This window comes from Corvus hawaiiensis, chromosome 26 (genome assembly GCF_020740725.1).
Source record: "Corvus hawaiiensis isolate bCorHaw1 chromosome 26, bCorHaw1.pri.cur, whole genome shotgun sequence".
Classification (NCBI taxonomy): Eukaryota; Metazoa; Chordata; class Aves; order Passeriformes; family Corvidae; genus Corvus; species Corvus hawaiiensis.
Genome location: NC_063238.1, coordinates 22,156,655 through 22,170,850, shown reverse-complemented (window position 1 = coordinate 22,170,850; position 14,196 = coordinate 22,156,655). Strand labels below are relative to the sequence as shown.

At 40.2% G+C, this 14,196-nt stretch overlaps 1 protein-coding gene across 1 annotated transcript in view; it reads right to left on the bottom strand.

The window, feature by feature from the left end:
• Positions 1-14,196, bottom strand: part of CPQ (carboxypeptidase Q) — a 150,234-nt gene that overhangs the window by 49,466 nt on the left and 86,572 nt on the right. Inside the window, exon 5 of the mRNA XM_048286987.1 lies at positions 8,287-8,398. Coding sequence (XP_048142944.1) covers positions 8,287-8,398 — 112 coding nt within the window. The remainder of the gene's footprint in view (positions 1-8,286; positions 8,399-14,196) is intronic.

Here is a 14,196-nt window from a genome sequence, read left to right as displayed (position 1 = left end):
TCTCGATTAGCTCCCTTACCCTGGACCCCCCATTGCTCTGCCCCAGGACCTCTCTGAAACCTCGCACGAGTGCGGGGGCATCAAATCTCTCCTGTAAAACCCTATGCGAAAACTCTTCCTGTTCATTCACCGTCGGACTGTTTTAGCTGGCTATCCAGTGTGTGTGTGTGTGTGCCAGTGTGCTGGCCGCATCGAGAGGCTTCCTTGGAGATGCTTTTGGGAAGGTTGCGGCATGTTGCCACCTAATAGAACCATGACACGTATTCTGCCTCTGCCTCCCCGCTCTTTGGATTAGAAAAAACAAATCTGTTAGGCTATTCTGAGAGCTGATGAGTCAGAAAATGTAGCAGGCACACTTCTGTCTCCCTATTGAAAATTTATACCTTAAAAAAATGACAGTAAGGACAAGATGCCCCTTACTTCATTTGAGAAGGATTTCAGCACTTCACCATGTCAACCAAGTTAGAGATTTGAAAAAAACCCAATAACACACAACAGCTACTATTGCCAGGTTTTTAAGATTTTTATAGATAATCAAAGCTCAGATTTTTTCCCGAATTTTCTGGGTAAATTAAAGCTTGCAGAGAAGCAGCAGTCCACAAGACAGAGGGCAAAATTGCTATGGAGGGTGGTATATCTAAATTTACCACCAGATTAGCAACTTTTTATGTTTGCAGTCACCCCTCTGCTATGTCAACACAGTATGAAAATTGAAGATTTAAGTACTTGCCAAATATGCATTCAACGAAATGTTAAAATGAAGGAATAAATGCATTTGTAGCGTAACAGCATATGCAGATATTTCATTCCAAGTAGATTTAATAGAATTGAAAATGTGAAGGTCAGAATAAAATACTCAGCTTTGGGAAAGTGAAAAGAATGTAAGAACAAGAAGTCAATATCAGGCATATTTGATTAAAGAAAAAAACCTGCAAGCATAAAATTAGTCATTTAATTATGTTTCACAACATATCTCCTGGACAGCAAACAACTACACCACCACAAGAAATTCAGAAAAATGTTTAACAGAATATTTTGCAAGCATGTTAAAACTGCATTTATATGACTTCAATGAAACTAGCAGAAAAGGAATTACTCCAGTGATCATATTTTTAATAAAATATATCTTTAGTCCTCATATATTAGCCAGTGAATTTGGACTGGAGAAATGTAACTCCATACAAAGACTACAGTGAACTGTATAAAAATCTGTTTAATGGTTTTCCAGTCACATTAGTCACTGGTATAACACAGATGAGAGTTACAATTTCAATTTTAAGTTTCAAGGGGGAAAACTGTCCAATCAACTCCTTACAAGTTACATAAATAGTAACTCAGATAGTACCTTAAAATTCTTACATGCATTGTTTTAAAAACATTCTGTAGTTTTCTGTGTCTTTTTCCCACGAAACAGAAATTTGGTTGTGCCAGATCCATGCCTACATCTATAGGAAAGGTGACTTAAGAAACCCCAGTTCAGCTTAATGCTGGCAAAGAGACAGAGGGGAAACGGTACATATCATCTATCACTGTACATTTCTCCCTTTTTCATGTTTCATCATCATCCAGGAATGCAGGAAAGCTGTGTAAAATGTGTGATGACTGGGATTAGATTTTGTCAACAATCATTCTTCCTTCATCAAGCTACTCTAGCAGCAATGGCATCACCATCCTACCCTGAGTATGAAAGAGGAAAACGTCCCCTGTTCACCTACTTGACTGCTGGTATTCACTGGCTCTGGCAGCTCCCCACAACAAGCATTTTCTAACATGAACAAATACGACTCTCAGAAGCACTTTGAGGCACAGTCCAAGCAGGAGACGTCCTGGTCCAAGGTGGCATGCAGACATGACCAGCATGGGCTCAGTGCACAACACAACAGCACAAGCAGGGAACTGTTTCCTCTGTATCACAACCCACCACTACAGTGGTCTTTGGAGTGTAGCCTTTCCTGGAGTCTGTACCGACTACTTCAGTAGAAGCAGGGGTTCAGATAGCATTAACTGGCTATGTCTTACACTGGCTGCAGTTCAAGCAGTTGAAGGGAAAGATGACAAGTTTGTCATTTGACAAATTCTCAGCTCAGCCACTGACTTTTGAAGATGTCCCCAGATTGAGCAGTAGCTCGTGGATAGGTATGTACCTCTGGGCTTGGCAGGGCAGCAAGAGCTGACTAGCAATGAAGCAAGAGAGACCCAAAACCACCCAGGAACAGGTAGAAAACACATTTCTGAACAAGGAAAGAGAGCTTGTGGGTAAATGTTGCTGAAAGAAACCTGGGATGTGAACAAAGAACCTGTTGACCATTTGACTCCTGTGCTAGCAGAGATGGGACTCTGAAAACAAACTAGACTGTAGAGTCAAGCAATAGACCCCATCAGTTTCTGTTCTCAACAGGAAAAAAATTTGATTCCAGATGTTTTAATTAAAAAGAGATATAACAGTTATCACTTCTGATTTTTTTCAGAAGAAAGCAGTGAAATTCATCCATCAAAATCAACTGGATTTCTAACTCCAATAGGCTCCCTACTACTGTTAAGAGATTTAAAATACTGTGTTTGGAAACCTGACACTGCCATACAACCACCTCCTAAACACCTTTCTCTATTATTGTAATTATTCAGGTCCTTCAAGCTCCCTTTAGGGATGAAAATCCCACATTTCCAGCACTAGAGTGTGAGGTGGCTTTGGCAGGGCAGGAGGAGGGCAGAACAGCTCAGCTGGGAAATGCCCTTTAGCCAAGCAACGTGGGAGCACAGCTGGCTTAGGAGCAAAGAGGCAGGACTAGCTAAAGCTCTGAAACCACTGGATACACACTAGATGCTTCTTGCTCAAATAGACTGTATACAAGTATGGCTCCAGAGCAAGAAGAGCTACAGGCTTGAAATGTTGGGAAAAGGGCACAGATATCTCCTTCACAGAAACTGACAACCAACATCCAAAGCAGGATCAAGTCCTGCAAACTGTCCAACCAAAATATGGCAGCAAAATAAATTTTGTGGGATGTTCTATGTGTAGCTGCTTAGCTAGCCTTTCATCTCACCTGGAAAAGCAGCTTCTTTTGTAAACCTTGTGTAAGAAGGGAACATGGGAAGCTGTGTTTCAAATGACACCAGAGTACTAACCGGACCAACATGAAAATGCTGAGGCAAATGGCACTGGCCAGCTCCAGAGATGTTCTTTTTTGCACATAAACTAACAAACACAAAATGTTAGAATTATAAATGCAACCTGAAAACAAGTTGGGTTTGAGATTTCTAGACTGTAATTAGCAACACAGCTGTTGTTCTGTAAAACTAGAAAACTGCAATTTGTGTGAGTGCTGTCTCTCCTACAGCTTCCAAAGGCCTTCATCACACCACATTACAGCTCATGCAACACCCCATGGACTCCCTCAGCTTAAAGAAGGGAACCCATTAGCCTTTCCTTTCTAAATCACATCCAGTGTCTCCCCATCACCTCTTAATTACGCCAAATAATGCTCTCAATACTGCCATAGAGATATTTGCTATCACACAGAGTTTGCACACAGATTAAAAGGAAAGAGACTGGTGATTACCACAATGTTACATATATTCTGGTAACCAGGTGTTTCCCATCCGAAGAAAAGGATAAAAGTGCCTTCTTCCTGCCTCTCCTCAGGTGGGACATAAATGCACTTGCCCATCTCTTCCCAGTCACCCGTTTGACAAGAGTATATCAGAACTTCCTATTCTAAATATTTTTATGCCTCTATCAAATTTAGTTAAAATAGATCAAAAGATTAAAACCTGCAGAGGGCTGGGCAGGGCAGCATTGCAGAAGGCAAACTGCAGATTGCACAAGTTTACTGACATGGACATGCTACCTGCAGTTATGAAGGGTAATTTCTTAGGCATCAGAAATCCTCAGCTAATCACAACAGCCTTGGCTTCCCTGAAGGAAGGGAAGTTTACCAGTTCAGACCTGTTCACAAACTGCCTCAGCAACTCTAAAAACGTTTTTATTCCCAGTAAAAGGAATAAGGAGTAATAACCAACTGAAATGTTCATGTTTCTTCACATAAACAACTTCTGTGGAAATGTTTCCCGTTCTTCCTTTTTTAAGCACATCTGCCATGAAGCAGCTTGCCACAGACCTTGCCTATCAGTGGTATATATAAGCTTCAAGAATTTAATTAATGTTTTTCTTTCCCTTGTGCTTCATGTAACTTCATTATTAACTGTGATAAAAGACCCCTTTGAACACCAATAGTCAGTATGGCCATTAGTGAATTTTTCTGAGAGTAGCTACCTGCAAAGCAAGCAGCCATGAGAGAATAGTTGATACAGAGAACTTGATATGGATGCACTAAGGAAAATGCTTCTTTTTGCTTCAGTCAGGAGATGTCCACAACCAGTGTGGGTACCAACAGGTGCACAAGCCGGTGCTGACATTTAACTATACATTGCTGAAGGGGATGTTTTGAGAGTGAAATTGCACCTGCACAGAAAACATAGCAAGATTCACCTTGTTGAAATGTAATCTAGAAGTCAACATTTGCTCTGAATTTGCTGCCTGTGCTTCCTCCCTGAAGAACGAGGAGAGGGAATGGCACCACCAGCAGGTACCCCCTTTCTACCATCCCCACTGTGGAAGATGAGCAGAGAGATATTACATCTACTAGAAGCAAAGTATTCAGACAGACTGAAACTTTCCACTCGTTAGCTCTTCTACTTTCCAGAGCTAACTGAATGGTTATAGTTTTAAACAGTGTTCAAGAACTACAGCAGCTCACAATCGGCCCAATGTTTTTAAGGTATTAATCTTTTGAAATGTATACGTGGGATTTTACATCAATTAAATAAAATTCCACTCTCTGGTAATATAAAACAAAACAGTTTCTGTTCAGTCTGATCTTCATGTAGCTGCCTTCCTCTCAAAAAGAACCAACATTCATGTGAAGTCAAAATGGAAATGGAAAAAAAAATGCTACCAAATGTTTGATGTTTTGAAGACTATGTAAAACTACTTCAGATTGTGCTACTGGTACACATCCTTGTATGGAACGTGTAACTATTACGGTGTCTGAAAAGCTAAAAAACCCAAAAGCAAAACAAAACAGAAAGAAAAAAAACATACCAATATGATACAGAAATTGCCACCTCAATTAAAAAAATAAAAGCTAACACTGAAGATTCATGAAACATGAGGTATAAAGGCCAACACATTAAGTAACTGATTTACCTAGAAATAAAAGCAAAAACTATTAAAAATTTTACTTGAGACAAGGAAACAAACTGTATTGCTTAAAATAAAGTCTTACTCTCTGAAACCATTATTTTAATGATTTTTAAATTAATTTCATGTATCTGGTCCTAAGCCAATAGTTATTAAATGGTTTTGGGAGGAGGTTATGTTGAAAGTATGGAATTGCATTCAAACTATAATAATTTTTCAAGTATTACATGAACTTGTCAGAATCCAAATTAAGAGGCATAATTTGTGTCTTGTCCACAAGCCATGTCCAAGGGTCACAGTGATATCATGATGAAATGCTATTAGACCATCATCGAAAAAACCTGCTTCAATAGCGTAGTAGTATTTTGCTTTCGTTAACCCAAAGGACCATGGCAGAAGTACTGCCATTATTTCTTACTACACAATATAAACTTCATATTCTAGAAATCATATTTCAGAATGCTCATTTCAGCTTGAGGATCATATCACCACAGCTCTCTGATCAGTTATACTCTGGTAAATGCAGACACAGTTTTTATGGCTACACAATGCACCATGGCTTTAAGACTCCCTGGACACAGTAAAAAATTTCTACACATGCATGGAGCCAATTGAATTGGCTTATCTTCATTTCAAATGTATTTGGTGGACTAGTCTGAGACTAAATTTATCAGGGTCCAAAAGGATATTGAACAAAGTCTCCATAGTTCAAAATACAATGCTCATTCAAAACACAATCTGTGGAATTGATTTTAAGTAAAAGCCATTAATTTGTTTCTCACACAATCACACAATCTCCACATCTTTTTATTTTGCTGTCCTTCTTTTTTTTTGGTCAGATTTTATATGCATAAAATACAAAATCTGCATTAACCAATCTACTATGAAGGCCAGTTTGTGAAAGGCCCTATTGTCGCTGTTTTACCGAGAACCGGTGAGCAACGACACAATCCAAATCCAAGGAGAAAAGGAAAGTGTGGTGATGCAAAGTTTTTATTGTATTTTGTATGTTCCTTGTACCCCAATGCTTTGCCCCTACCTTCTCCACTTCTATTCCCAGTTGGTCTGCCCCAGATCTAAGTCGCTCCCCTGGTGCTCCCATATATGGTTATCCCCTCCCCTTGTTCTGGCTCCTTCCCTATCAATCACCCACAACCCTCCTGGAGTTCTGGATTGTTCTGTGTCTGTCACCCAAGCCCTCCCTAATTACCCTTATATGGTCCCCGTCAATCCCCCGAGACCCTGCCCCCTCGGATACCTCCCCTCTTGGAAATCCCCTAAACCTCAATGCCCCATTGACCCCTCTCCCTCCACCCACCAAGACCATTGGACCAGATGTGAGTCAGTCCCTCCAGTGTCCCTCCCTCCTAATCTGCTTATTGGTCCCCAGTTGGGTCACTCCCCTTGTTCTGCCCCCTTTATAAGGCATGGTCGCTCTGCAATTGTTGTTTGTCTTCCGTAGATACTGTCCAATAAACATGGATTTCCTCCCGTGGCAAGCCTGCCTACTACTTTTTATCCTGTCCCTCGTCGGGGCTGCTGACAGCTGTGGCACCTGGAGCTTCAGCTCCCCTAGGCAGAGCTGAACTCTAGAGGAGCAGCTTTAAAGCCTAGAGCCTTTGGCTGCTCCACACTCTTGCCCCACACCGCAGGTGCTGGCCAGGCTGAGAAGCGAGTGGTCACTGCAACAGGAAAGGAATTATTTTATTATTTACAAGCTAGGTTATGTATCTTTGTATGTGAGAGAGAATGATATGATTGGTCGCTTGACCAGCCACCCCCTAGAGGGATTGGCTGAGGTTCTCTAACACCCATTTAAAATACTTTTTCCAGAGTACCAAAACAAGGCTGGAAAACAAACCCAGGTGCAAGATAATAGAATTAGTTTACTAAACCATCTTTCACGGTTTCTCAGCTAAAGCATGAGAAAGAACCACTTCACAAAATGCTTCAGCAGCTGGAGAATTCCTCTGCTCCTGCCTTTTAGCATCCACATCGTCTGCCCCTTGGTTATCTACAGATATGAAGACCTAGAAGTCCTCTCCCAGCCTTACGTTCCTGAAGAACACTGGTACAACAAGAAGAGCAGAACACTACAGCTGCCCAGAAGAGAGGGCATCAGCAAAGGCTCCAGCATTTCCCAGCTGAGAGAACAGCATTTCACCACAGGTCGCACAGCAAACACACAGACTACTACCAGAGGAAATCAAATATTTGAACAAGAAGAAAGTGATGCATTTCAGTCATGTGTGAAGGAAAACCCAGTGAATAAGAATTATACAATGCCACCAGGAACTTGCCCTTAAGAAACACAGAACAGTTTATTCTGAATGGAATAGAGTACCAAACACAGCAGAATAACTTTTTTTTCCTTGAAGGTGGAGAAAACAGAGAATTTTCCAAGCATCATGAAAAAAGGATTAAAAAACACTAAAAGAAGGAGTAAACCTGGATTCTCCATAGAAAAATCCTATTTAGTTTGCTTTTAAAAGACCAAAAATTTAAACAGACACACTTTGTTTTAGTTACAGACTGATAATCTAATCATTCCAAGGCTGGGAAAAGGAGAGGTTAGAGGTTCAAACAATGCACAATAAAGGAATAGGAACTTACAGGGATGTCTGATGTTCATGACTGCAGTCTGCAAGCAGCTAATCACATAACAGAGCTTGTCTACAAAGAGCTCTTCAAGAAAGATTGAGATTGTTGAAGTACGCAAATCCTTCCGGTGGGAAGCAGCAAAAGATGGTTTATTATTTAAAGGCTGCTAGGGCTAAGAGCAGGAGCAGCAGCTGATTTTAGTTTCTAACGAATACATTAGGCATTCCTCTTGACCACAGGTTACATTTGTGGAAAAAGGAGAATAAGGAGGAAAAATAGATTCCATCTGATGAAGGGGGAAGAGCATCCTTGGATATCAACTCAGCAATCTAAAAAGTCTGTTTTGAACTAGTTTTGAGGCATATAGTGACAAAATGAGTATTTGTGCTCAGAGATGTGGATAAAATATAAAATCCAGTTTAGATATCACACAAAATGTACTAGATATGTAATGCATTAAAAGTATTTTTAAATTAAAGATTTACCCAGATCCTTAATGAGTGATAATGCTTCCCATGATATAAAAGCTCCACCACCATCATCCATAGCTCCTTGCCCAACGTCCCAGCTGTCCAGATGTCCACTGACTAATACAACCTAGAAAAGCAGTTTTGAGAAAACATATCTACATGAAAACACTGAATCAGAAAATTCTGTTTAGCATTTAAGCATTTTAATGATTTTGTCATAAAGTTGGCATTTTAGTTTAGAACAAGAGGAAAGAAATTAAAATAAAACTAAAACATTGTTCTCTAGTTGCTGAATATTAATCTGGGATTCTACTACTTTAAACCACTGCATAAGTGAAACTAGATAAGCTGTGAGAAATGTTTAAATGAAAGGTCTTATCTTGTACATTATGAAAGTGCGTACTTTCTGGAGATGCAGGACTACTACACTGCTGACTGGTGAAATTTTCTTTCATATTACATCTGTTTAAGCCCTTAGGCATGAAATTTGATTAATCCTATTTTTGGGTGCATAAGGAAAAAATACGAACTTAGACTGAAGCATTCCCAGAGGTTTTTGTTTTATTATATATCTATGGTACTTGTCACAGAGGACCTCTAATTTATTACTAGATCCCCTACGTGCTACAACAATGACAAGGTATTTTATAGTTCCATTAGTCATAAGGATATTTTAAAACACGGTAGCAAGTCCCAGATGCATTTTCTGCAAAGAAAGTTTTGTGACTACAGTAGAGAATAGTAGTATGGGCATCTCCAGAAACATCCACTTTCAGATCTGAACCCTTCAAATGTTGACAAGCAGCATCAGACCAATACCACAAGTGTGACTGTTCCCTAACTGGGCCTTAAGCTGAAGGGCTGATGGATCTATGATTACAATGGAAAGGTCAAGGAGGCACAAAAACTCTGAGCCAAGCAGGCAGCGTGGTAAAATGGTGCAACAGCACAAAACCAAGAGCAGGACATGTTGAAACCTATGACAACTCAGCACTAAGGAAAAACTGAAGGAGGCCCTGGAGCATCCACCTCTGTTCTGCTCAGAACTGGCCATACACAAAGGGATGCTTCCCACTCCCTGGTTAGCTGATGTCAAACAACTCTCAGAGTTGAGGGATCCAGAAAAATGTAAAATATATTCATTCTTTCTGCTACCGTCTTCTCCCTAAGGATAAGGATCTCCTGGCATATTGTCTCATCTTCCATTCAGCACAGGACAACTAGTTTAGCACTGAAAATAAGAACATAATGTGTTTTTCCTGTTGTAACTCCTGGAAGGCAAGAGTCTACGCTGTAAAGCATGCAGTGAACATTGCAAGGAAGTAACTCGGAGCCCAAACATGAAGATCTCTATTTTCTTCTTCATGTGAGATAAATCTGTTTTCACTGCATATTAAAATTAATGGACTAACTATCCTGGCAAGATAAAAAATATCAAGTACTCATCATACAACAGTGTCTTTTCATGTAACCAAACACAAACTCAGGTAACATAACTGAAATATCCATAGCAATAAACTATGGGCCATGAGAAAGGGCCATGAGAAAGTACTAATCATACCCATTGAACTGCCATGGGTCTGACTGGAATGCACCAAACCCCTTTAAATTTAGAAAATAGACTGTGAGATGTTTATAAATGTGTGTGTTACAAAAAACAGAACTGTCATGCCTTAGAAGCAGAAAAAGCTTGTGATCAAAATCTGAAGAGCAGCTTACTCTTTCCTTCTCATGTCTCAACTCTCTTTTCTGCCTTATCCAGCCTTAACATGTGTTTGCTTTCCATCACAGACTCATCTTCTTGGTAGATTACAGACATGCTGCAATCTTTATTCCAAAACCTCCCCTCCTTCAACAGCACTTAAATTTGGACGGCCGGTCCCTCTGTAAAAGCCTCAGAATTTCTCTGGGGTATTCCTGTGATTTAATATGATCCTCTAAAGGCCAACACAAAAGATTGCAAACAGCACGTTTTCTAGGGACACTGCCCTGCAGTAGAAGTACGTAATTTGCAGCAGCCCTCTGCTACAGTAGCAACATAGCTTGAAACCAGATCACCTGAGAAAAGCAGTGCCAGCTTTGGAGGTAGAAAGGTTTCTGAAACGAGAGCAGAGAAGATAAATGCTCACTGGGGTACTTGCTGCTCTTGCTCTCCTCTAAGGGAAGACTATGCACACATGCATACACATGTGCACACTTGCAGGTGGTGAGGGCAGTGCATGAATGAATTCTGCTTTGTGTTCGTTCCTGAACATGCAGCCCCACTGCAACCTGCCTATGCAGGAGAGAGCTCAAACACCACCACACTTTGCAGCCAACAGATGCAGACTCAATACAGTTCCACTCAATAAGGAATTCACACATAATAATATTTTTTTAAAAAGAACAGAAAAGGCTCTGAGTGAAAACCCAATTGTCTGTGGTATAAAGGATGTCTGTTCCACAGCTTCAAAGTTGCCATGTGGTTTCTTTGTTCTTAAAGCAAAAATTGGTTTTAAGAAAATTACTATTTTGCGTCCTGGGAAACAGAGCTTCAAGATGAAGTGAATTATTTAGAATACGTTTGTAAATTCATTGAGAGAGAACCAAGTTTACAATAGAAGTGATGCCTTGTCTTTAGCAGTGAAAGAATACATCACTAACGCTGTTCCGTGGCAGCAATCTCAACAGAGTGTCTGAGAGGGAATTACTCCTCATTTCTGTGGAACAACACATATTGCAACAGCAGGAAATTCTGAATCAGAAGAAGGTGGTGTAATCTCATTTGGGGTTACAGACTCCAGTTGTAAGCATCTTCACCAGCTCCAGAACATTACACCAAAACAGATCAAGGTTCAAGTGGATTGAGAAAATCAGTTAATTTTATGGATGAACTTCGACTTAAATTTACTGAAGCTGTTGCCAAGAGCAATTACATAAATACAACCATTGTACTTCCATGTGAAAGTTTCTTCCAAACAGTTGTGCTTTCAAACTATCATGTTTTTGTAGCAGCTGCTAAAATCTAAGTTTCACTGATCGTGCTGATAGCCATAGACATTCTTAAAATAAGACACAGCTATAAAATAACAAAACCCACTGTGTTTATCTTGGTCTTTTAGTAGACAGAATGTGTCTGAGCAATGAATGGAAATATTTCTGAAATTCAGTCTAAAGTACTATATTATTTAAAGTAATATTATAAAATAATAGTAGTATAATACTCTGTATAGGTGGACCAATAATAAATGCAGTTAAAGCTATCAAGGATGTATGATTATTGCATTTTACACATTGCTTTCAAATCTGTTATGTGATTCTCAGCTCCAAATCTACACAGAAACTAATAACTTATATTTGCACAAAACAACCCTATAGAAGTACCAGAAGAATATATGCATTGCAAAGCAATGCTTGTAAGTATCTGTAAGTATAAGTATTTGTTTTAAATATGCAGAGAAACCACAAGCAACTGTATGGGGCAGTACAAATATACCAATACATATTTGCCAAATTGATCAAAAATAAATTTAGGATAAGAGAGCTTGCATGTAACATGACAAGATTTCTTTTTCTTACTCTATTTCCTTCTGCATCAGCACGATGATCTCTATTGGATGCCTTTAGGTCATGTGCAGCCTTTCAATCAAGCATATTGAAATATTTTGAAAACAAAAAATATATTTAATATTCTAACCCCAAGAAGATTAGGAAGAGGAACCCCACATTCACATACATGTGCCCATGTCATGGAGTTAACCTTTTCTAAGCAGGATGGTTTATGACACTAAAAAATAATCTCCCATCCCATATGTAGTCACACAGGCCAGTTGCATTTGTCATGCACGTCCTGGGTTGCAGTGCATTCTATTACCATCCTCATGAGCTGTTGAAACCAGGTGGGGCAGTGTTTCCTTGCCTCCTCCCTCCGGACTATCTTCTGTTAATGAGCCCATCAACACCTTGCCTCATGACTCATCATCCCATTGTGAGATGCTCCACCCAGGAGGAGGAACCAGGCATCCCATCCTGGATATAATCTGAGATTCCAAACACCACAGACACCCTTTTCCATTGGATTCCCAGAGGACAGGAGCTACATAGCCACCACTGGAGCTTCCGAGGAACAACAGCCCCTTTCTACAGGATCACTGCTTTGACAGAACCACATCCATCACTTCAGGAGGACTGCTGCCACCACCCTTGCTAACAGAGTGTCAGGTTGTATCCTGATGCTGTCAGTTTAACCCAGTGTTTTCTGGCTTTATTTTTTGATTTCCCTATTAAATTGTTATTCTGATTTGGTGCCTCCCACTGGTTTGTTTTCAAATTAGTACAATGCAACAACTTCATAAAATGCAGGTGAACTACCTTCTGCCTGATTAAATGGAATTTTAAGAAATGTGTATCCCATTTTTAGTTAAACACAAAGCAAAGGTTTCTTTCTATGCAACCTTAGAGATCATAAATATTAAACATTAGGAAAGAACTGTAAGCAACGTTTTCAATCACTTCACTTAATCTAAAATAACATTTGTATTAAGTTGTGAAAACTGCTATGCAGAGTTATTTCATGTCCCTGAGACAGATGTATATCAGGTAATGCAAGAGTAATGGAAGACTAATGAAGCCATCATTCACCTTTACCTTCATGGATGAAGAAGGCTTCATGAATGGAGGTTTAGATAGGACCTTTATTGATGGAATCTGCCTATCAACACTTTTCTCTTAGAAAAGCATACTAATAACTTTCATTATTCAAAACACTGAAAAGTATTTTTCTTTACATCTTCCTCCAGCAGACAGTGAAGATAAGGAGCACCTTAACTTGCAAGAGGACAAAAAATTTAAACAAGCATCACATACACGAAGAATCACAGAATCAATTAGTTTGGAAAAGACCTTTTAGATCAAGTCCAAATTATGACCAAACTCCACCTTGTCAACTAGACCATGGCACTATATGCCACATCCAGTCTTTTCTTAAGCACCTGCAGGGACGGTGACTCCACCACCTCCCTGGGCAGCCCATTCCAATGCCCAGTCCCCCCTTCTGTGAAGAACTTCTTCCTAACATCCAACCTAAACATCCCCTGGTGCAGCTTAAGACCATGTCCTCTTGTCCTGTCGCTGGTTGCCTGGGAGAAGAGACAGATCCTCCCCTGGCTACAACCTCCTTTCAGGCAGTTGTAGAGAGTGATAAGGTCTCCCTTGAGCCTCCTTTTCTCCAGGATAAACACCCCTAGCCACTCCTCATGGAACTTGTCCTCCAGACCCTTCACCAGCCTTGTTGCTGTTCTCTGGACATGCTACAGCATCTTGCCATCCTTCCTAAATTGAGGGGCCCAGAACTGGACACAGCAGTCAAGGTGCGGCCTATACAGCGGAAAAATTACTGCCCTGGTCCTGCTGGTCACACCATTGCTGATACAGGCCAGGATGCCACTGGCCTTCTTGGCCACCTGAGCACACACTGGCTCATGTTCAGCCTGTTGTCAGTCAGTACCCCCAGGTTCCTTCCTGCCTGGCCACTGTCCAGCCACTCTGTCCCCAGCCTGCAATGCTGCATGGGATATGACCAAGAACTAAACAGGATATTAGAACCAGATTAAGCATCTTTAGTCATGACACATTCAAACTCCAAGCATCTGTATGCCAAAACATCAAGCTTAAACAGTGAAGTCCTCTAGACTGTAACTCAAGTTCTTTTCAACTCTTCATGCACTTTTTCAGTCAAATAATGCTAGAAGTTGGTTGTTTCCTCAGGCAACACAGGTTTACAGTGTTCCCATCCAGTTCACAATTACCTGGAAACTCATGAAAAGCATTTCTGTTCAAATTTTTGTGGTTCACTTTCTCCAGTTTGCTTCTAAGTAAGTTCATCTGAAACTCAAAGTACCACAACAAGGTCTTGTATTATTTAACTGGATATTTTCCTTGCATGAA